General features: G+C 36.3%; 1 protein-coding gene across 1 annotated transcript; it reads right to left on the bottom strand.

The window, feature by feature from the left end:
* Window positions 1-257: 257 nt before the first annotated feature.
* cdhr2 (cadherin related family member 2) lies at window positions 258-20,263 on the bottom strand. The gene is made up of 31 exons (XM_053514324.1): window positions 20,255-20,263; window positions 18,796-18,853; window positions 17,074-17,139; window positions 16,747-16,883; window positions 16,598-16,651; window positions 16,432-16,521; window positions 16,158-16,247; window positions 15,688-15,810; window positions 14,913-15,059; window positions 14,622-14,697; window positions 14,268-14,386; window positions 13,842-14,060; window positions 13,485-13,640; window positions 12,942-13,103; window positions 11,983-12,044; window positions 11,493-11,736; window positions 10,999-11,238; window positions 10,788-10,857; window positions 8,879-9,451; window positions 7,179-7,250; window positions 6,887-6,936; window positions 6,448-6,611; window positions 5,941-6,034; window positions 5,370-5,458; window positions 5,190-5,264; window positions 4,725-4,869; window positions 4,437-4,558; window positions 3,607-3,720; window positions 2,533-2,616; window positions 2,164-2,227; window positions 258-1,375 (listed from the first exon to the last, which is right to left on the bottom strand). Exons 1-31 carry the CDS (start codon window positions 20,261-20,263, stop codon window positions 1,217-1,219), a joined length of 3,927 nt encoding a protein of 1,308 aa, XP_053370299.1. The 3' UTR covers window positions 258-1,216.
* Window positions 20,264-24,798: the final 4,535 nt, after the last annotated feature.

The following is a 24,798-nucleotide window of genomic DNA, read 5'->3' on the forward strand; positions in this document are numbered from 1 at the left end:
GCTCCTGTGCTCCCAGTGATCCAGATCCATCTGCCCTCTGCACCTACTGACTCATCCCTATGCTGAACTGGACTTCATGTTAATTTAAAGAATTTCTGTTATATTGTACTGTACTTTCAGCTGCATAACACACATGGTGTTATATATATTTTAGGAATAAAACAGATGAAGGTAAAGTGGAGTTCCTGCTCTCACCCTGAAATTGAATATTTTCTTTTAAAAGTGTTTAATTTATTTCATACAACACCAAATTTGCTAAGATTCACAAATTTTATTTGGTCAAAGAATTTCACATTGTACATTTAATAATTTAATATGAATAATGTATTTAATGTTTTGGAATGTCCATGAAACAAGTTATTTCCTCTTAGCAGCTATAAACAGTCATTACATGTCATACCAGCCATTATTTCTTCTCTCTTGAAATTGAAAAGACAAAATAAATATTGTCATGAACCATCATCCAAAAAAAAAACAAAAAAAAAACACGACCTTCCATCTGAAGTCTTTGCCATGGTGAAAAACTATGTGCCCCTTCTATGAAAGTTTAGCAAAGTGTCTCAGTCAACATTTCAACAAAAAAAGTTTTTAAAAATTCTGGTATTATTGTATTCTGTCCCTCATAAAAGTCCCTGTGGATGAGTGGTGGAAATATAGAAATGTCTAAGGTCAAGTTCAAGCAGCGGTACTACTGTCAGAGCTGCTGTTATGGAAAACTAACCAATGCCTTCTGACCAATCAGATTTGTGGAATCAGCAGCACTGTGGTATAAATATTTATTTCCAATAAGGATTAGAATAACTTCACAAGTTACAGCAGAAAATATAATAGGAAAAAATACATCAATCGAAATATATACTGTATATAAAAATGTGTAGCCAAGTAAAATTATAATTGTGAAATATAATAAAATGAATTACAGTACAAATATAAAGAAACAGGGATGATAATTTCTCTGTAAACTGTTTAATATCAACATAAATTAATGCTTCTTATCGTTATGAAATTTGCTGAAATTTGCTCAATAGAGAAATTTTTATTTTCTAGTCAAATAACCTCCCGAAACATAAAAAAAAACAAAAAAACACGGCATGTTTTGCCACATGAGGTGACTGTGCACTGTTCTGTGTAGCCGTAAAACCGTACGACTTGTGCTTAAGTGAGTGGTGGTGTTTCCAGTATCAGCCCAGACCTGAGTGATAGAACAGTTGGAATGTTATAGGTCTGTGGTGGCGTCAAATGCAGGGTTGGAGAAGGTGATGCTGGGACTCTCTGAGGCTTTGCCCTTCTTCTTCCCTCTCTGAGCCAAGGCTGCACCCAGCGGTTCGATGTACGAATGGTCGCCGTCATTTTCCTCTTCTTCTTCCTCAATGGCCTAGCAAAGACAAAATACATTCCTGAATATATATACTGATCAGCCAACATTTTACAGCACAAAACATTATGCCTAGTATTGTGTTCCTCTTGTGTTGTGTGAGCAGCTCTGGCCTCTTGGACCGTGACTCTGCAAGACCTCTGGGGGTGTGCTGTGGTGTCTGGGGCCCAGGATCCATTTACCAATTTACTGGTTTATAATTGATAGTGTTAGCGTTATGTGGTGTTAATGTTATGGTTGATCTTCCGTCATGTTTCCATCCATCTATCCATTTGTCCACAACCCATCATCATAGCTAGCTAGATGTCTATCCACCTGTTTTCATATCTTAATTTCCACCTGTCCATCTATCCATATGTCCACCTATCCATCATAGCTCGATTTTTCCATTCACCCCTGCACTTATTATCCATCTGTCTACTCATCCATCCATCCAGCCAGCCAGCCAGCCAGCCAGTCAGCCATTATAGCTAGCATGTTGTCCTTTTATTTGTCCATCTGTCCGTCCATCTATCCATCCGGCTAGCCAGGCATTCATTCATCCATCCAGCCAGCCAGCCATCAATCATAACCAACAGGTAGTCCTTACATCTGTCTGTCTGTCTGTCTGTCTGTCTGTCCATCGTTTCATCCATCCATCTATCCATCCATCCTACCATCCATCCTACCATTACTATACATAACAGCATTATATACACTTCCTTTTCCACATCCTGTACACATGCCCTTCATTACTACCATGTTAGGGTTTTTGTTTGTTTGTTTGTTTGTCTGTTTGTTTGCTTTACCATCATTGGCATTGTGTCCTTGTCAGCTGTATTCATGTCCATGTTGTCATCCAGAGAATTGAGGCTACAAACACACAGAGCACACACATAATTAGAACCACACAAAAAGACAGCCTATTGTCTCTAATTCCTAATGCACTTAACTTATCTGTCAGAACGAAAACAGAAAAGGCACTGCTGATATAAAAATACAATGTATCCACACAGGAATAATGGAAAAAAAACATCCGCTGTACAAATTAGCGCCAGATTCATATTTTAAATTATTCAGTATAAAAGTAAGTAATGTGTTTCAGAGGCAAGTCTTCCATTAATGCGTTAACTGCGTATGAAAATAATACAGAAAGCATGGTGTGTGGTGAAAGTTACCTCTCTCTGTCTGCACTAGACGCCTCCTCATCAAAGCCCAGGTCTGTGGACGCATCAATGTTGAGGTTGAGGACCGGGTTCGCCCTGCAGAACAAACACCAAAACATTTACCACACAGTCGCCTTGTTATTGAAGGGGGTTAAATTGAAAGCGCATCAGTGCTAAGCTAAAAATGAAAAACAACAACAACTAAGGCTAAGCTAATGTGTGAGGTAAATAAACAACCTTTTGATTGTTATGCCACATTTGAACAGTTTTGGTGGCTAAAAGAAAAAAAGAAAAAAATACAAATACAAATATGAATCTTTTTAAGGCTAAAAAAAAGAAAATATCTGAAACTCAATTGTGCCATGCTAGTTATTCGTTAGCTAGATAGCTCAGTAGTTAGCTAGCAGGCAGTTGCTAGTGAGGTAGCTATTGTATCGTAGACACGCTACTGTTGACATAATGAAAATAGAAAAAGTCTTTTTAATTAAAAAAAATCAATAAAAAATTGACAATTGTTAAAAGTGCTTTACAAATAAAATTGAATTGAATATCACTTGTGCCATGCTAGTTAGTAGTTAGCTAGACAGTAGTAGTTGGCTAGCAGCCAGTCACCAGTGAGCTATAGCTATCGTATCTAAGGTTGGGGATGGGTTTGTTTGTACATTTTGACAAGTTTACGTATTGTTAAATAGAAAAATAACTAGAAATATGAAAATGTAACTCAGTGCTGGGTTAAATCCCACAGAGACAAACACCGGCTAGTTCATTATGCTATAGTGTGTGAGAGTTTACTGACTAGCTTACATAGCTAATATTACGCAGTAAAGAACAGCACTCGGGCGTTTCTAAACCTCATGTATATTTTAACAAATTTAAGCTTTTTTTAAACACAGCTAAACCTGTAGAACTGATATGATGATATGATATTTATTAATTAATTTATTTTAATAGAATATACATACACAATAGACAATAGATTACACAATAGATCATGACACATAAATGTATTATGCTGCATGTTGTTAATAGTCCATATATTAAATTATGTGGCAGGAGTGTGTGTGTGTGTGTGTGTGTGTGTCTCACCCCTCTCTGGTGTACTTGTTGGTTCCAGGAACAACAGGCCCATCCTTCTGGTACTCATCAACCGCCATGGCTGCCGTGTTCATGGCCTTGGCTGCCTTTAGCTTTGTCTTGTATCTAGAAAGGTAAACCGCAAATTCATCATATTTTAAGAGTAAATTAAACATCATCTGGAGCAATATTATATCATGACGTCTCATGGATGGCATAATGCAGTATAAATGATTTGGGGCAAACTATTACACACCTGCACTTAAGAGCAGACAAAAAGATTTGGGATTTCAAAGGTTTTTAGTTAGTTAGTTAGTTTAGTGCACTCACTTCACTTCTAACAAGAAACTGAGTAACCCATTATGGGTGATTAAAAAAACCCTAAATTTAGTTTTGACAAGTTTTGTCATATGTTTTTTTTTTTTGTAAAGTTTTTTGTAAAGATTTTTAAAAATTGCTTGCTTATGTAACAAACTTAGCAGCAGCCTCATCTCCCCTCTCGTCTGTTTCAACCACTCAGCATCCAGCATCACCAGTAAACTAATCACCGGCCTGATCATCTGTCATTATCTGCACCTGTTTCTCACTGGTTCATGCCTTCTAATTTTAAGAGAACATTAAAAAAAAACACGAGAAAGTCTTTGCAAAATATGAAGAAATGAGGGTTGGCTCAAGACTTTTGCATAATACTGTATTTTTTATATATATTTCTATTTTCTGTTCCATCATAATTCATAAAAGCTGCTCCTAATGTAGTACATGTACTGCATTTAGCAGATGGCATCATTCAGAGCGACTTTTATTTGAACGCATTAATGCACGATAATGGTTTTATGTCTTACTTTTTCCTTATGCACACCATCGACGTTGTGGTTACGATCAGGACGATCACGAGCCCTGCCACGAGTCCCACCATGATAAACAACACTGTGTTGTTTGTTTTCTCTACCGGTATGTTTCCGGACTGCAAAAGTAATTATCAAGAGAAAGCAAACCCCAATTTAGCATTGTTTAAGACACTACTATACAGTGCTTATACTGTATAGAAATAATCTGAAGATCAATATACAGTATAATCTGTATACAGCATAAATATGATAAAGAAGCCACAATTTTTTTCTGTTTCTTACAATGCCGGCGAGACCGAACTGCTGCAAGGTGTAACCGTACTCTTCATACACGGCCTGCGAGTTCAGGATCTTTCCCACAGCTTCGGAGTTGAGAGCTGTCCCATTCGGGAATACGAAGTACACCTCTAGAAGGGTTATCACCTTCCTGAGAACCAAACAAAAAAAGGTAAGATGAAGCTCAACATCATAATGATTTGAATTTGCTTCCTACCACATTAGTGACATTTTGCTGCTTCAAATAGATAAAAAGCATGATGTGTCAGATGAAACTTTGAAATGATTATTGAACGTCAATTGAAGTGGCGAAAATGAGGAAATCATTATATAATAAATTTGAACATTTTATACTCATTAAAACAAAACAAAACAGCATTATTGTGCCATCTCCATATTGTCTGGCTGTAGTATCACATATGAAAGTTATTGGATTTTAATACTAATACCAATAAAGTTTACTACACATACCTCTGTGTTATGCGACTTGTTTCTGGTGTCAGTTTAACGACATGCACCATCGCTTTCGTGGCTCCCGCCAGGGTGCTGAAAGACATTACACATCAGCAGGGTTTCACCTCTTTTTTGTTTAACATATAAACTGATGGAGAAAGAGCTGAAGCATGTGTGCCCTGATTTAGCAACACTCACTATCTGATGTCCTCCAGATTATTGTTGACTTCAATTATTGACGAATCAAATCGGAGGCTGACCTTGTAAGACTTGTCCACCGTGATGATCTTTAAAAAAAAAATAATAATACAGGGAATCTTGACATTCGATTTTGTTAAACAGCAAGATGGCACAAGATCAATGCAAGGTCAGAAAGTAGACTAAATAACAATATTTCTGTAAAGTATTATGTCTATTATTAGCAGTAGAACTCCAGACCACCACACAACTAACAAAGTAGGATATCAGGCAAAGAAGGGAACCTGATTGGAAAAAAGAAGAGGTTAAACATCCTAATATCTTTGGGGTCATTTTGACCACATTCAATGTTTAAATCTCAAAATTAATGATTAAAATTAAATTTTTTGCTACATATTTCATGACTTTTATACATTAACTTCGGTAACAATTTTTTTTACGATACGATATTTTATGATAATTTTCTGGAGGTTGAAATTGCTGGGGTCAAATTGACCCCAAGGATAAAAGTAAAATTTTCAATATAAATTGAAAAGTAACAGTAGGGTAAAACCGGTGTCACGGTGTTCACCTGAAGTGTTTCGTTTGTACTGAGAATGACATTCTTCGCCGTTACTGTCACCAAGTACTTCCCCTCTTTATCAGCTTGCAGGATATTCTTAGACCTGAGGAACAGCACACCATCACAAACAGATTTGTTCATTTAAATATTTTGCATAAATCTAGGGAAAGCTTTAAAACAGCTTGGGGGAAATTAACAGGAAATAATCTGAAGCAGGATGGTGTACCATGGGTACTGTAACCACCCGGAATATGAATATTTTTAATATTCAGCATCTTGAAGTGTTTTATTGCTCTTACACTGCAGCATTTATCCAACGATTCCAAAGTTTACGTACTAAAACAGGCCATATTGTCCATTTCTCTTCAATTAATCTTACGGTTGTAGAATGATTAGGAATCCATTTAGTAGAAGATAGTTGTAGAAAAATGAGAGCATTAATAGGAAGCTGTGATTTGTCTTTTATCTGACACCTTCTGACCAACCAAGATCAAGAATTTAACAGCGCCATCTTACCTGATTATTCCCCCGTAGCGGTTCTCAGTATCAGGCTGCTCAGTCTCGGCAGAAAAAATTAGGTCTGTCTGCTGCGGCTTTTCGTCCGTGTTGGTGCTGACGAATTCCACATATACGACTTCAAATTCAATTTTCTGATTCTCTCCTGAATCTCTGTCCATAGCCTTTTAAAAAAAGCGACAACAACAAAAGTAAAAATAAGATCAATGAAGTACACATAAATACACAGGAAACACCACAGTGTATAACTTTTACTAGTGGCCACATGACCTTCTTGATCAAAGCGAATGTCAGCATGTCCCACAGACCTGACATAAAGTCTAACAGGAAAATGGTATAGGATTGCCTAGGTACCTAGAACTTTTTTGTTTATAAACAAATAAATATTATGTGGAATTCTCAATATAAATGTCACTAAAAAGGATTAAAAAGTACTTACAAGCACTCGGGCCACACTCTTGCCTTCCTCGGTGTTCTCAGCAATCAGGACTACAAGATAAAAGCATCTTATTACTCTGTTACTTTTATTTCTTCTTTGCATCTTTTAATTTATTGTTTCTAAAATATATTGTATAACGGGAAAAGGAAATTGAAATGCAGAAATGTAGCATTTATTAATAATCGTTAGTTAACATTATTGTAATGTTCAAATAATAATAAAAAAAAAAAGACAAATGTAGCACACGTAAGTTGCATAAATTCTGAAAAACATAGTTATTTTTAAGATTTACCAAAAAAGTCCTGGACAGGGATGAACACGGGTGCGTTGTCATTTAAGTCTATTATATCAATTGTGATAACACCTGAAAGAAATGAAAATAATTCATTACAACAAAACAAAAAACAGGGCTGTGCAGGGCGTTCAACTCAAGCCAGGACATATAATGATATTTCTGGTAAACGATGGTATAAAAAGTAATTGATATTTACAGAAGACTTTAAGCACAGTAAGTGATGAGCATCTCAGCTGAACTAAAACATTTGGACGATGCGAAAGTTTAAAAGAACGTCATGCGTCTGTAAATGATCTCGGCCGAGGTGGCTCAAAGCCAATGCAGTCATTCAGTGGAACTTGTACAGTCGTTTCAGTGGAAGTGTTTTTACACTTATAACTGCATTGTTATTCTGCACAATCAGAAGTCCTGGTTGGACTTGAACGCCCATTGTATGCATGGAATATCTTGTATAATATTGGCATGGAATATCTGCTTAAAATTTAAGATTACACTTTGCCTCGGTTTGCAGAGATTTATCAGATTAAATTCAGATTTTATGACGGAAAACAATACCTTGATGGCTGCAGTGTTTTTAAAGGTCACATACTCTATTTTAAACGAATTCGACTTAGAGGTCTGCAAAATGTGTCTGTTAACATTCCAGCTGAAACTAATTTTAGACTGTGGTTACTCTGGTTGATGGATTTTCTTTCTGTTACACTCCATTTCCAAACACACCATTTCAGTGTTTGTAGCTTTAAATAAACTGCCCTCGAGAACCCCTTTGAGGAAGTGCATTTTCCTAGCCAATCAGAATTCAGGGACCAGTAACGACCATGTTTGGGACCTGATCAGTCATTTTTAGTCTTTTCTGCACTTCTGATGAACAAAATAAGGGGAAAAATATATGTAAGGTGATGACATCCTTAATATTAGCATTATAAATAAAATAATGATATATAGAAATTTAAAAAGTTAACCGCTAATGGTTAACCTAAATAGAAGTTAATAGCTAACCTAGTCCTTCTTAAGAGTTGATGAAGGTTAGGCTATCTATTAGCAGGTAGCTACCTTCTGCTAGCCTAGCCTTATTCACTGAAGCTCACTGAAGAATAGTGATCAGAACTGGGCAAAGCTGGGCAGAACTGGGCGAGTCTGTGCACTGAGCCGGACGATGTTTCTTAAAATATAAGGGCACAATAGGGGCTCAAATCTGATTTAAAATCTAATTGCATAAAACCAAGCAAATACAAGAATGGAAAAAGAACTAAATGCTTTTTTCTTCCTTATGCCCCATGTTTTGTTTGTTTGTTTGTTTTTCTGTTGACCCATATGAATTTCTCTAAATTACTTAACAATTATAACATGTCTAATCCAAATTTTAAATCGGACATGGCAACCCTTTTATCAACCGCCTTTTCTGTAGCTTCTTCCCTGCCATGGGGCAGCACAAGTCCTACCCCAATGGGCCTTTAGTAGTGCATCCTGTTTTGGACCACTAAGATGCTGTGATAATTCTATGGACCCGTGAGCACAAAGATAATCATCTTTGAGCCGTCTAAGTTTATATCATTCAAATAATCATTTTTAATTGGCCCCTTTTTCAGAAAAGGTAATGAAAATATGTGCATGTGCATCATGTGAACTGTAAGTAAATATATTTGTCTGAGGTCGTTTTGTATGTATTCCTTATACTGTACATTGTTTTAACTCACCATCGGTGCTGTTCATCCCCTTCTGCGTGTTAAGGTCCACGACCCGAGCCGTCATTTTCACCTGAGTGCACTCTTCGTAATCGATAGTTACGTCCTTTGCAGTGATCACACTGCCATCACTCTTCACATCGAACCATTCCTCTATACATGGAGCCCATGTACTGTTGTAAAAGCACAAACTGGAAACACGCTCATAGACCAGCAAGGCGTTCGTGTCCTTGTCGTTCCCGTCAATTTTTCCGATTTCCTTCCCCGCTGGTGTGTTCTCCTCCACCTTCATTGTTATACCAGGAGGGAAAACAGGCGGCGTGTCGTTTACGTCTTCCACCACTATATTCACCGTGCACGTAGCGGTCTTCCCTCCCATGTCTGTGGCCTCAACTATGATCGTGTATTCCACTACAGCCTCAAAGTCCAACTCTGCATCTGGATCCACCATGACCTTACCTCGGTAGTCTTCTCCATCAGGCTCAGACACGCACAGGAAGAGGATGTTTTTAATGCTGAAGGATATGCGGTTGTTGTTAATGGTTTGATCGGCATCGGTCGCATACACATAACCCACAGTTGCGCCTGTAAAAAGATGTACATGATTTATTCATTATTATAATTTCTTTTTTACTTTGAAATAATTCCCAAAGGTCTCAAATTGTCTTGTATTGTCTCGCATGTTTACTGCAGTGCAGAGAGACATAATTTAAATGGCTAATCGCAGCCATGACAATCACCAAGTTAACCACAAGACTGCAAGTGCAGTACTGGTTTTATACAATGGTTTTAATAATTAAAACTTAATTACTGACATTTTTCATACAACATGCCTAAATATTCTGATTATTTTTACTTTTTTATTTGAAACAGATCTCAAAGGGGCTACACTCATTTTATAGCTTATGAGTTAGCTGGCTAGCTAGCTCACATTGGTTTGTACTTTGCAGTTAATTTGCCTCCTTTCTTGCTTTTCATCTTAACCTGATGAGCTAAGAAAAACATTTAAAAAATTTTGCCGTGTCCTCAGATGATGTACAGATAACAGTTTGAACTCGCTCATGTGGAATGATGCACACAGTGAGTGTGCTGACATGGAATAATCCACTAATGATACAAATAACCGGACAATCGGAATAAAAATTCATCATGTAACCATCTCAGACCTTAGATGGAACAGTCTGACGTGGCGGTGTAAACGTTTAATAACCCATTCCATAGTTAAATATTAGCCATGTAAACATTTGATCTGATCATTTCTCTCTTGTTGGAATAAATATATTCTTTTTGTGCATGTTTTAATCCATGTCAGGGTAACATTAAATGACTTAATGAGTTTACAGAAAGGACATTTTGCTTCCGTTTGTGACGTTCTTTCACCAGTTTTACGTCCGACTTTCATCCACTGAGTCTCTGGCTGAGGAAGGAGCACTGATTGGCTCGCATTTCCTACATGGAAAACTAATCTAACCAATAATAGATAATACTGGAGTCTTGTAACCAATCAAAACAAAAATAACCTAACCTTAAGTCTGAGGAAGAAAAAAACAACTTCTGTTTCATTCTGGGCAGATTAAACACTTCACAGCATGCAGAACCACATTTTTACGCAAAATGAGTTAAATTGTGATTAAATGCTTTGTGCATCTTATCGGATCAGTGTACATGGAAAGAAACAGTAAAAGAAACAGTAAAAGATCCCAGGTAGAAGTTTAAGCTTAGCTCTTAGACTTAACTCTTGTATATTTTTATAACGTAAGACTATCATCATGCAGAAGTTCTTAAGACATTAAGTATAAAAAGTTGGGTAGGTTATACATGCAAGGTTGTATTTAACAAATTCCACAGTCAACATTAATTATAGAGCATTAAGAATAATAATGATTTAACTTGAGTAAATAAGCACACAAAAGCAACTTGCCTCTTTCGCTTTCATTTACATGAAAGGTGTATTCTGATTGCAGGAACACGGGAGTATTGTCATTTACATCCTGGATTAAAAGATAAAATGCGGAATTTAATTTCGATTTAAAATTCATTAAGTAAAAACATTCACAATTGACTTTTTATTTCTTGACTACATTTTAAAGCAGCAACCTTTTTTGACTTAACTAAAGTGCCTGAACACTCACCTCGACATAAATGATGACGTTGACCATAGAAGACAGAGGTGGCGTGCCCATGTCTGTGGCTGTCACGTTCAGTGTAATCTTTCCTTCCAGTTTGCTATCGATGGCTTCGCGGTCCAGAGGGCCGTTGCTCTTTATAAACCCGGTGTCCTCATTGATAGTGAAGTTATCACTGTAATTATCAGGTTCAATGCCGTACTTGATTTGGCTGTTGGGAGTGCCTGGCTCATCATCGTCTCGAGCCTAAACAAAGATCCAAACATTGTTTAAGCCCTTGAAGCTGTATTTACATTCTTTCAAGTCTCAATAGTTTCAATTTTTAACTACTGTATATGTAATTCATACAAAAAGGATGTTTTTTATTCCCTTTAAAAAATAACCAGACTAGCTCATGATGGAAGTGAGTCTGGTTTATGGAATGTCCACCACACTTCATCCATACTACTCCATCAGCTTGTAGCTTGTACTGTATTAGTTTGAATGGTATTATTTCTCACCTCCACTTGAGCCTTCAGTACTTCGTTCTCACGAATAAAGTACTCGTATTTGTCTCTGAAAAACTGCGGCGCCTCGTCGTTAATGTCCTTAATGGTGATCTCCAGCACGGTGGAGCCCACGTTCCCTGCTAAGTCTCGGGCCTGCAGCGTCGCAGGGTACGAGTTCTTGCGCTCGCGATCCAGCTTGTTTCCGTTTTTCACATAAACAGTCCCGTTTTTAGGGAAAACATCAAATATCTCGAGTCTGTGAAACGGAAGCAAAGAAAAGGAAATCATAAGGTGAGATGACTCCCATTCAGAGTCATTAGGTAATGCATTAAAATGAACTGCTGCGAAACTGGTTCACTAAATGCACACACACACACACACATGACTGAAAGCAATAAGTAAGTAAATGTAAATATGTCGACTCTGATCTAACACAGAGACATAATGTGGAACTGACATACAGTATGTGATATACAGTGTTTGACACATTTACAGTACTTACAAGCTGTCAGGCATCAGTTTGTAGGTAAGGTGGTCATTGTCCAGCTCATCAGCGTCTGTTGCCTGAAGGAAACAAAACAAGTACAGTATGTGAAAGCTCAGTGATTCACACCCTAAAACCAAAGCAAAAACAGGACCAAACTGTGATACTAAGCTCAAAACAGAGCCTTAATCCCAAACTAAAACCAAACTCAAATATGATACTACCCTCAATTTGTTTCTAATTTCACCCAAACTTAGACTAACAAAAATTTTACTAAATCCAAACTAATACCAAGCCCAACCCCATAACAGGTTTAAGCCTAAACCTAACCCAAGCTGAGATTAAGATCAAATTGACATTCATCCCAAAACTGAGACTCGCCCAAAATGAAACCAAGACCATAATGAGACTAACCCCAAACTGGGATCAAGCCCAAAATAAGACTGACCCAAACTAAAATAGCTAAATTCAAACTGAGACTAAGACCAAACTGATGTAAAGCCTAAGCTCATACTAGTTTGAAACCTAGACTTAACCCAATTAATAGAGACTAATCTTAAACTGTGACCAAGACCAATATGAGAATAACCCAAACTGAGACAAAAACTAAACTGATACTAAAACTGATTAAGATCAAAACCACAGCAGGATCAAGCAAAATCCAAACTTAGATTTACCCTAATTTAACAATAAACCAAAACTAAAACAAAATACCAACTTTTCCTTTTAAGAGACTTTTCCTAACCCTCCACTTAACCCAAACTGATATTAAACATGAACTGGTACTGAGCCCTAACTGAGACCATCCCCTAAGCAATACTTAGCCTGAATTTATAGTAATCCAAACTGAGGCTTAATGGGATTATACCCAAACTAATATTGGGCAGAGACTAATAACAAAACCCAACCTGTCATCAACCCCAACCTTTATACCAAACTTGAATTAAACCCAAATTTAAGCTATAGCCCATCCATACCGTAATGGTTTCCAAGATGAGGCCATTTTCACAGTGCTCTGGGGCAAATAAGTTATAAACATCTTCTGCGAATATGGGGAAGTTATCATTGATGTCGTTGACTTTAATGGTGACTGTAGCTGTGTTGACAAAATCTGGTCTTCCGGCATCCTTGGCCACCACCTACATAAACCAAAGAATACCTTTAAGTGTTGGGTTGATCAGAGACTTGTAATAAGCAATTATGTCCTCGTAATACATGTTGCTGTTAATATTGTTAATGTTACACTTTGTTTCATTATATAATAATTTGAATGTTATATTTATAACCCAACTTGCTGTCTAGAAAATAGATTAGTAGAAGATAGAACCCCTCAGCCGTATATAACAACCATAATAGCACAAAAAAGCATATTTTATAGTAAAGAAATAAAAACCCCTATTCAGTGTTTATTCCTAACAATATTTTTATTTTAGAAACTAATACAATGTGAATACAACTTTTACAATTAACCAGTGACATATTGTGCTGCTGGAATCCACTGCATTTGTTCACACTCATACCTGTACGATCAAGGTTTTATTTCTCTCATAGTCGATATCAGTTGGGTTTTTGACCAGAATCTGCACAGCTCGGTCCGACATGTCAGTTGTGGGTGAGACAGAAAACAAATCCTTAGCTGATCCCTCAAGGCTGAGCAGGAAACGGCTGTTCTCACCCTGCAATAAATAATATAAAAAGCAACTTCAAAAACTATTTATGTCCAAGTTGTTCTGAGCCAATTTGGCTAGAATCAATGCATTAAGCATCATTTGGATGATGACAAGCTAAAGTTGTATTGCTTTGGATAAAATGGGACGTTAGGACATCCTCCAGTCTGTCCTTGCAAGTAAATAAGCTGAAAATAAGCTTCATCTTACCGCATCTCTATCTTTGACCCTCATGTTTAGTCCTGTGATGGACAGACCGGTGGCCGTGTGCTCGTCCACTTCGGCGCTGAAGACGTCGGTCTGTGTGCAAGCCTTCTCATCGCACGTGTAAAACAGTGGCGGATTGTCATTCTCATCCTCGATCTGGATAGTGAGAATAGCTGTGGCACTCGCATAGACCCCATTCACATCCAAGTTAGATTCAGTAGCCTGGGAAAAATGCCAAGAGCGTGAGGAATTGTAACCCAATTGGAAAAGCTGTTGGAATTTATGCCTTATAAATCAAGACACACATTTAAATATTAAGATCTTATAAATAATATTGAACATGCACGTATTATAAAGCACTGCATCAACATCTACCATTAAAACACTTTTTTTTTAGTATTTATATACATTATTAGGTAAGATTGTTACCTTCACAGTAAGCAGCACAGCAGCATCAATGTCTAGCATGGCCTCTCGGTCAATGTCGGCCATGACAGTAACAATGCCATTATCTGGATTTATTTCGAACAGACCGTTTACATTGACATCTGTATAAAGAAAAACAATTGTTAACTACAGAGGTACATTTTCTAATGAATATGTGGGTGGTGCTTGCTATGGCAAAACACTGGAGACATGCTCTCAACATCTTGACAACATGTGTCATTCTCAAAACGTTTGGGCACGGCTGTAAATTGTGTTCTAGTTCTTATTTGTCTTATTCATCTTAATAAAAAAGTTTCTAAATGAGTTGTTAAGTATACTTGGGTTAAAAAAAATCACCTTGAATGCTGTAACTGATTTTGTTGTTGATCCCTGTGTCTGGATCTCTGGCCCGAACCTGATACACAGATTTCCCCTAGAAAAAGAAATATCACAATATAACAAAGTGTATAAAGCCTCACTCGCTGATAATACACATAAACAAAATGTACAGACAGAACTGTTTGCAATTAAATACAAAAGAAATGTGCTAGTAAAGCTTGCAAGCTTCAACAATAGACCTTGTAAAAATCGTATTATATTCTTTGTGCTGGTTTCCAGACACTAACAGAAGAAGATGCTGATACGTACGGCAGCCGAGTTCTCCTTTACGTTAGCTGTGGCTGGGAGATTTACAAACTCAGGGTCACGGTTTGATACATCAACTACTGTGAAGTAGGCATTGCCGATGGATGACTGAACATAGTTCGGATTGTTGTCAAGAGGACCACCGCCATCCTGAAGCGATAAAAGAATAAATCTGGATCAACATGATGTGTATTCGTTAACTTTGTAGTAAGACAACAAACTAGATATAAATCGTTGTCATGTCAGTGCTCCAGTTCTCCAGAGCGCCTTGTGGCAGCCACAGACTTTTAATTCCCGTCACTCATACTTTAATATTTCTCTTCATGCAGTCCCTTTCTTATTCCGGTTCAACCATTGAAGACTTGACTCATCAGCCCACCTGACCGTTATCAATTGTTCCACAGTCCAATCTTTATGCTTCCAAGAAAATTCTGATTAGTATCTTTGATTATTTTTTTTAATAATGCAACTCCACCAATTCTGTTTACCACTGTGTTGGAAAGTTCTTGACCCAATTCCCATCATTTAAATTTTTAAATATATTTGGAGACAGATACAGATACAAATTGTGGCTGTGTGCTAACCCACGAATTTACATCCACTCACAATTAACTCAATAATCCCTAATAAACAGTTCCTGGGTCCACTTGCATGTAAAAAAAAATAAAAATAATAATTAAACCAACCAATTACATATAGTATCCTGCATGGAAAAGGCCATCTGTAACTAACTCAAGAATTGAATTTTGAGATGTGCAATGGATGAAGGAGGACTCACAGTGGCATTGATCTGTAGCTGATAAAATTTGCTCTTCTCCGTAAAATCAAGTGCCTGGTTCAACACAATGTTTCCTCCTATTCTTGCGATAGAGAACACGTCGAATCCTTCAATTGGGTTGGACTAATACACATAGATATTTAAAAGAAAAGAACACAAGTTAATAATCAGAATTATAATGATGCATTGTTGCTTTAAGGTTCTGATTAATTTGTGCATTTCTGGAAAAACGCTTGCAGCTTTTAAGTAGATTCCAAGTACACATTTACAACAGATGTGTTTTCCTATCAGAGAGCTTTCTGACTAAAACATTAGAAAGTATAGAATCATAAACAAAACCTGTTCAAAAGCAAAAACACAGTTTAACATTTTAACCTTTTCTATTTTTTTTTTTTTCAGTGCTGAGAAGAGGCTTTCCTTCTAATTAACTATTTAAAGAACATCTAAAGAGCTGCATGAAGATGAACTACCTGATCGATACTGTAATAGACTATCCCGGCTTGTCCATAATCAGGGTCTGTCGCTGTCACTTTCAGCACCGTAGTGCCGATGGGAGTGTCCTGTGATCCGACATGTCGAGAAGAAAATCACAGCGTTATGAATTTCTTCGATATATGTTGGTCAGAATATGCTATTATTGATAAAAAATAACTCGTAAACAAATTCCACTGAAATTCTACTGAAGACACTGTGTTCATTTGTTCTGCCGAAATGTACAATCTTTTTCTTTGGCTTTTCACTCACCTCATTCAGTTTCACGTTGTACGGCTCATTTACGAATTTTGGTGCATTGTCATTTGCGTCCAGCACCACAATTATAATTGTTTTTCTGGTCTGAAAATAAGAGCTTTAAGTTTAGAGAGCGATGAAGAACTTCCAATGATTTCCACATTGTATAAATCAGACCTACCGGATTATGTATTCCATCGCTAACAGAAACATTTGCCGGAAAGTTGTCTGTAGTCTGAGGGAAGCAAAAAGAGAAAAGAGGTGAAATGCTGGGCTTCAACTGTAACAACAAATAATTTTTTTTAAGAGAAAATGTTTAGCTAAAATCACCTCTCGATCAAGTGGATTTTCGATGAACACGTCACCAGTATCTATAGACACCCTAAAGTGACTGTTTTTGTCGACGATCTCATAGGTCAATGGATCACCGTCTAGATCATATGCACTGATTTTAAATGCAAAGTCACCTGTGGAGAAAATATGATCTGTTTTAGTTCATAAAAATAGCTGGGAGAGTTACTTCTTCCTGTCTCGACTTGAGTTTTGTATCTGTTTAGAAACAGATGTATTGAGGACACGTTATCAAGTTTGGTTTTTGGCACATATAAGCACAAGTATTTGCTTAGACTATGGCATGACCTGCATGTCTGCACATACCTTTTTTAAGATCTTCCCTTAGTTCCACCGAAGACATATTAATGACCGGGACACTCTGACTGTAGCCTGAAAAAATAACAAAAAAAAATAATATTACATTATAACTTTTTTATTCAAAATCTTAGATGCTGGTTTTATTATTCAACTAGAAATTTAAAAATCCAAGTGTAGCTACACAGTTGGTTGTTTTTTTTATTTCTACATTAGAAGTTAACAGCCTTCACATGCCTATTTCTTTCTACACTGTAAATCAATGTTGAAGACGTCCAAAATATGTGTCCAAAATATGCAATGATTCATCATGGTGTTCGATGGGTTTTGCAAATGCAAGAAAGATTCCAGAACAGCGAACCTTTGTGTCTTAAAATAACAACAGACTGTTGTTGTTGTTTACATAACTTTTGACTAGTAATGTATATAGTGACAATGTTTTAAGATCCTTATTAATTATATCACAGTCATGTTAAATATTGAACAAGATTTGATTAACATTCATAACACCAGCTCTGACAGTAGTGGAATACGTAAGGTGAATCACAGAGGTATTATAATGCACTGCTCCTATTGTAAGATAAAAAAAGATACAATACGATACAATACAATATGATATGATATGACATGATACAATATGATACCATACAATACAATAAAACTTTATTAATCCCGGAGAGAATTCTTGTTCCAGAGACTGCTGATATTGCACATGATATTGTTAATTCATATTGCACATGATGTTGAGGAGCCCTGGCATACAAACTGCAAGATAAGGCTAGCGCAGATATTATTCCCAGGCTGTGCTCATTAATTAAGCTCTCCTCCTAAATACGTTATCCGACATTATCGAGAGGAGAAGATTGTTTATCATTTTTGGAAGAAGTGTAAATCTGTAACATTAAGAGTTTGCATGTTCTGTCACTGCTTGGTGGGTTTCCTCTGGGTTGATCAGGGACTTGGGGATTTGTTTTTTACGGGTATTATACAGCATTAAGTGTAATCGTAAGTTTTGCTGTGGTATAAGAGAAGTAAAACACTTTTGGATGTGCTGTTATGGGAAAATAATCAACTTTGGCGAGGTAATAGTATCAATAAATAATAATAAATCGCAATTCCCTGGTGTGGATCATCAACAGTTCACCCCCAGTGGTTTATTTAATATGCATTTGTGGACATTTGGATACGTATTTTTTATTTAGAGGGAGGGGCATCATATCCACAGGTATGTCCTATATTGGTACTAAGTTTGGAATCAATGAAGATCCGCTAGATCTGTCCGCTGTGCTTTGCCAAGCTTGAAAATTGCTTCAGGATGTTATCTGGTTTAATCCCAGAACGAAGAGGCATATACGGTAAGTCCTAATCCAAATGCTTCAGCATCAGCCATTCGTATGTTCTATAGAAAGAGAGGGAAGTTTTATTGACATCCAGTAGCGAACCATAGGATGTGGTGCCATATAAGGAATGAGGAAGATCTTAGGGGAACAAAGAGGAAGGAAGCATGTAACAGTTACTATAGTTAAAGAAAAATATCAGAAAGCACTAACCATCGGGGACGATATCTTTCACCACTGTCAGTAATAAACAAGATTTTTCCGCATACCTTTTGGACGCTTGTACATCATATCGACATTCGTGTCTTTAAATTGCACAGATAATAATCTGAACTTTGAACTTTTGCTAGCAATCTGTCCATGTTTCGTTTTTACCCTTCAGTTAGATACTTACATGTTGCAAAAAGAGTTGTGAGCAGGATTAACGAAGTCAACATTCCCCCGCCGTCCAGCTGTCCATGAAAATAAAAAGTGTACATAAAATAGGTTTGTAAAATACGTTACAGTAAATTGAATAAACCAGTTACATATCCTTATGCAGTTTTCAGAATTGTCAACTATGTGTGATCTGTATAAATCTTACACGACAAAATGTTTGTATGATTAAAGCATTGCACTGTTTAATCTTATATGTGGTGTCTTGGAGAAACCCTTCACACGATGACATATGAACTTTTTCTGCTACAGTGTAAATTAAACATAGGTATTAGGAACGCGCAAACCCTTTCTAGATAAAAGTTTCTAAAAATAGAAGTTTTGATCAACACAACTGCTCTAGCATTTAAAGACCATCTGGATTCATCTAGAGAATAAATTTAATCAAATCTCATTTATCTTGTGACTAAATAAACACACTCCTGTCTTGTGTAAGGTTCAATATATTTGGCATGTGTTAGTGTAGACGTCTTCAAATATGCTACCAAAAGTCGATTCTTTCGAAATCAGCCCTCATGAAATCCAATAGATTTTCCAAGATCGACTCCATACTGTATAACAATATAATCTGCTGTCTCATACTGTATCACCTATAAATATTTATATATTGATTTAAAGGTGAAAGGAACAGCAATCATCACGCATTTCCTATTAATTGTGTGTAAAAGTAAGCATCACCTTGGATTCTGAGTGAAAAACCTGTACCACTATTATACAGCTCCTTTATACATCAGAGTTCAACGTTCATGTAATGTTGTATCTGCCTTTTATAATCATGTTACAACAACACAGACTAAATATCCTTTCCTGAGATTTTACTCTGGAAATCAAATAATTTCCAGGCTATAAGCTAACACAAACCTAAGCAGTAATACAGTATATACCTGTAAGTGTATTGTCATATATATAGTCTATTTTAGGGTATTCTGGATATACGTATGTACGCATCAACATGAATTATGGCTCTTATGAGTGACCTTTGCAACTGCTGTCTCAAACTTTTATGATGAGGCAGAAGATAAAAGAAGATTAAAAAATAAAACCAGGGGTTCATTTTTTTGGCAGTTTTTTTTAATGCTATAATTTAAATGCTATAATTTTGTAAAGGCACAGGAACTATTTGAGAATATTACATTACATTATTACATTACATACACCTACCATATGTGTATATTTAATGTAATTAGAGTCATGTCCTTTTGTACTCTTACCAGATTTTATGAAAATCAGCACTCTATTAATCAGATCAAACCTGGATCATTAAAATCCCCAAAGCAAGTGACATCATTACAATTAAATACTATTTCAAATAGTTCTTGCACCCAACGGTTTCTAAACCAACCGAAAACTCAGAGAAGGATGATATCGCTTGCTATTTATTCATATTATTAATATAGTTCTCTTAGAAGTAGGCTTACCTTCCCCATTCTCGTCCTCGATGCTGTTCCGATGGACGTCGTCTCTGAAGTGATGGGAAGCCGTCACTACGGAGAGACCTTTGCCTGGTACAAGCCCTACTGATTACTGTCTCGCTGCTGTAAATGTGAATCATTAACACTCAGTGTTAAACAGCACATCTGAGCTCACCTGAGCTCACCTGGTGATACAGAGCTCAGTGCTGGGGTCGGGGGATCTGAATAAATGTTATAACAAAGTTCTCCAAACTCTAGATAATGCCTAAGCATCTTTTTAAATAATCTTAATGATTTAACTTTACACTATAGATCCCTAGATTAGAGGTGATTTATTTAAGGCACTTCTTAAAAAAAAAAGTCCTGTTGGGGGAAAAAACAAGTGTTTATCATATATGATAGAAATAACACAGAGTGAAAAATCTCTGAACCGACACTAATAAGCTGGTTCATGTTAATCTCCTGTCTTTTACGTAAAGATCTCAGATAAATGGCCATCTTTCATCATTTCCATCAACAGTCTGTCGAAAAGGTAGTGTTAGCTTGTGTTAGCTAAACCAAATGCTGTTTGGACTTTCAGTAGCTCGCTAGGTTCATTATCTAGCTAGCGAGTGTTAATTCTTACATGTTTCTAACTACATAGTTAGCTTTTTAGCAAACTTGCTTATTATTATCATTATCCCTAGGATTCCTCTGGCAGAATATATAAACAACTTTATATCTAAAATTCCAAAGTTTACCACAGAACTCCTAGCATGTTTAGCAAGCTAATGATTCAGCTATATGTGATTCCACAGGATATATTCTAAGCTTAAACATTTTAACAGAAATATGTATTAAAACAACAAAAAAATATATATATTTTAAAAATAATAATAAAACAAATACAAATATTTACCTTTAGTAACATTTAGAAAAGTATTAATGCATTACATATAGTGACAAAGCACAATTACTCAAAAGAAGGAGCTAAATGGAAAAGATATTAAATCTTCATAATAATAAAAATTATAATAAGACTGAGATTGTATACAACCGCAATGACCCTTTCAATGTTAAACAATAAAACATGTATCCCCGTAAAAATATATATATATATATATATATAAATTTTTGACTATGTTCTTACATATTTGTTAATTTTAGGCATACATGATCAAGGGTGTGTCCAGGTTTGGACAGCTTTTTTTACTCTTAATAAAGGAAATCATCATTTAAAACTGCTTTTGTATTTACTCGGGTTAGATTTGTGTAATATAGTGTTTTGTTTGATCATCTCAATCATTTAAGTGTAACAAATATGTGAAAAATATACAATATAAATTAGGAAGGGGCAAATACTTTTTCACAAAACTGTATATATACATGCATAAACTGATGAGCCTATCTATATATTAAAAAATTGGGGGGAATAATTGTTGCTATCAAGTTCTGTTTTCCTGAGGTGTAATTGTTAGATCTTCAAGTGTCAATCATTCTTATTAGACATCACAGGATCACAGGAACACAGGATTATTACGCTGGATAATAATTGGGGGTTCCAATCATTTAGAAATTATTTTTCCTGAAAAATATGCTCTACTTGTTTTTATGAATCTTTTAAAGAATTTTAAGTTTAAAAATGTAAGAAGATAAATTATACAATATAGAAATCACTGTGTGTATTCATTGTATATATGGTGACTTTATTAATTTTATTTAAAATAACAGATGCCAGTATTTTTGAAGCACCCTGTAGGATCATGTCGACTTCAGATTGACCTTCATATATCTTATATACGCCAGTATAGCGCATTCTTTCTATGACTTATGACGTAGGTTTCGTTTTAGCTACATTAATGTTGTGTTTTAGCTTCATAAGTAGCAGTCATCTCAAACATATAACGATGTAAGCTCATGTTATGAGTGTATAATAAAGTATATTGTCAGTGATGTATTACTGTTATTAAGGGTGTGGCTTGTATGTGTGTCTGAAGCAGGTTAGGAATCAACCTAGCTGTAAAAATCTGTCTTGCTGTAAATAGGATCGTGAATAGCTCTGATGAGAAGGTGGTTCTGATCTTATCCTCTTCGACTATGTTTTATCACGTATAGATCAGGCGGTGTGCTGGCGGTGCTGGTGCTGTTGGGTCCCTAGTTCGAAACTTTTGAATAACAACGTCTATTTCCAAAATATGCCTAACTGTGTAGTATTTTATATTTTTTATAATTCTAATCATGGTCGTTCTCTACATATCAAGCTATGAGCACAGTCACCAGTCACAAGCTGTGTGTCATTTCCAGCCATGTTGATTTTTTATGGTTGGTAACAAAACATATCAGGGGGTAAAGGTTACTCACACATTGTTCTTCCTGTTATTTTATAATAGTACATAAATAAACCACAGATCAAATACTTTCAGGGCTCGGCTCAAGACATCCTAATTAAGTTGGCTTGAGAAAGCCAACTTACTGATATCCGACTTAAACTTATTATTATTCTGAGACTAAAATTATCAACTCTAACTCCTCCTAGAGCTTTAACTCTACAAACTCCAAACTCAGCCCAGATCTTCAGACTGATCTGACCGGGTGTGCTATATCTTTTCTAACTGATCGGACTTACGGTTTTCCTAAAAATGACATTTAAAACTGGGAAAAATCCCATAGACTTACATTGACGGAATGTTCAAATGAGCCAGCACTTTTCAAATTCCAACTGTCAAAATCCCCAGAATCCTTTGAGACTCATTCAAACCCCTTCTATATACTGTATTTCTAATCTATTCAAACTCATCTATTCATCTTAGAAACATGCTAGCAACTTTGCTAATCATGCTAGAAACATGCTAGCGCCTTGCTAATCATGCTAGAAACATGCTAGCGCCTTTGCTAATCATGCCAGAAACATGCTAGCAACTTTGCTAATCCTGTTAGAAACATGCTAGCAACTTGCTAATCAATCCAGAAACATGCTAGCAACTTGCTAATCATGCTAGAAACATGCTAGTAACTTTGCTAATCATGCTAGAAACATACTAGTAACTTGCTAATCATGTTTGAAACATGCTAGCAACTTTGCTAATCATGCTAGAAACATGCTAGCGCCTTTGCTAATCATGCTAGAAACATTTTAGCAACTTTGCTAATCATGCTAGAAACATGCTAACAACTTGCTAATCATGCCAGAAACTTGCTAGCAACTTGCTTATCCTGTTAGAAACATGATAGCAACTTTGCTAATCATGCTAGAAACATGCTGGCGACTTGCTAATCATGCTAGAAACATACTAGCGACTTTGCTAATCATGCTAGAAACATGCTAACGACTTGCTAACCATGCTAGAAACATGCTAACGACTTGCTAGTCATGCTAGAAACATGCTAGCGACTTGCTTATCATGCTAGAAACATGCTAGGAACATGCTAATCATGCTAGCGACTTTGCTAATCATGCTAGAAACATGCTAATCATGCTAGAAACATGCTAACGACTTTGCTAGTCATGCTATAAACATGCTAATCATGCTAGAAACATGCTTGCGACTTGCTAATCATGCTAGAAACATGCTAGCGACTTGCTAATTGTGCTAGAAACATGCTAGCGACTTTGCTAGTCATGCTAGAAACATGTTAGCCACTTGCTAATCATGCCAGAATCATGCTAGCCACTTGCTAATCATGCTAGAAACATGCTAGCCACTTTGTTAATCATGCCAGAATCATGCTAGCCACTTGCTAATCATGCTAGAAACATGCTAGCAACATGCTAGCAACGTCCTAATCATGCTAGCAACATGCTAGTAACTTACTACAATTCTAGCACCATGCTAGTAACTTGCTAATCATGCTAGCAATATGGTAGTAACTTGCTAATCATGTAAACTTTTTACACTTTTAAACTTCTATCTCCGGCTTTCTCAAGCCAACTTAAAGTTTGTCTAAACAAACTTTTTTATCTAGTTATCATTATTTTAAATAACCCATGATCATAACTTGATTTATGGAATAAGGCAACTAGGTTCTGGGAGTGAGATAATGAATTCGACTTCATGATATGATGGAATAAAATGAGATAACTAGTTTCCGATCACAACTAGGCGGTGTGTGAGAATGATATAGAATGAGATAATTTTTGGTTAAATCCAAGACGTGTGCGAGAATGAGGTCATTCATTGATTTGTGGCCTTGTCTAAATAGAATGAGAGAATAAAACAATGAATTTGTGACCACAAACAAGTAGAGTGAAGGAAAAGGATAGTTCATTTGTGGTCGAAACTAAGTAGTGTGACAGAAGGAGATGATAAAGTCGTAGGAATGACTATCTGTATCCACTACTGTATACTATTAAAAAAAAAGTCTACTATTAAAAAAATCGCAAACTCTAGCACACATTGTGGTGGCCATTTCAAAGTGAATATGATTCCTCATGCTCCCAGAACCACTCTTTCATAATTTGCGTCCTGGGGCCTAAGCGTCTCAGAATCAGTCCTGGGAATCGTGCTGAAAGTTCATTTAGGATTAAAACACTCTTACCTCAATGTGGGACATAAAAGTTATTATGAACCTTT

The sequence above is a fragment of the Clarias gariepinus genome, chromosome 16 (assembly GCF_024256425.1).
Source record: "Clarias gariepinus isolate MV-2021 ecotype Netherlands chromosome 16, CGAR_prim_01v2, whole genome shotgun sequence".
Lineage (NCBI taxonomy): Eukaryota > Metazoa > Chordata > Actinopteri > Siluriformes > Clariidae > Clarias > Clarias gariepinus.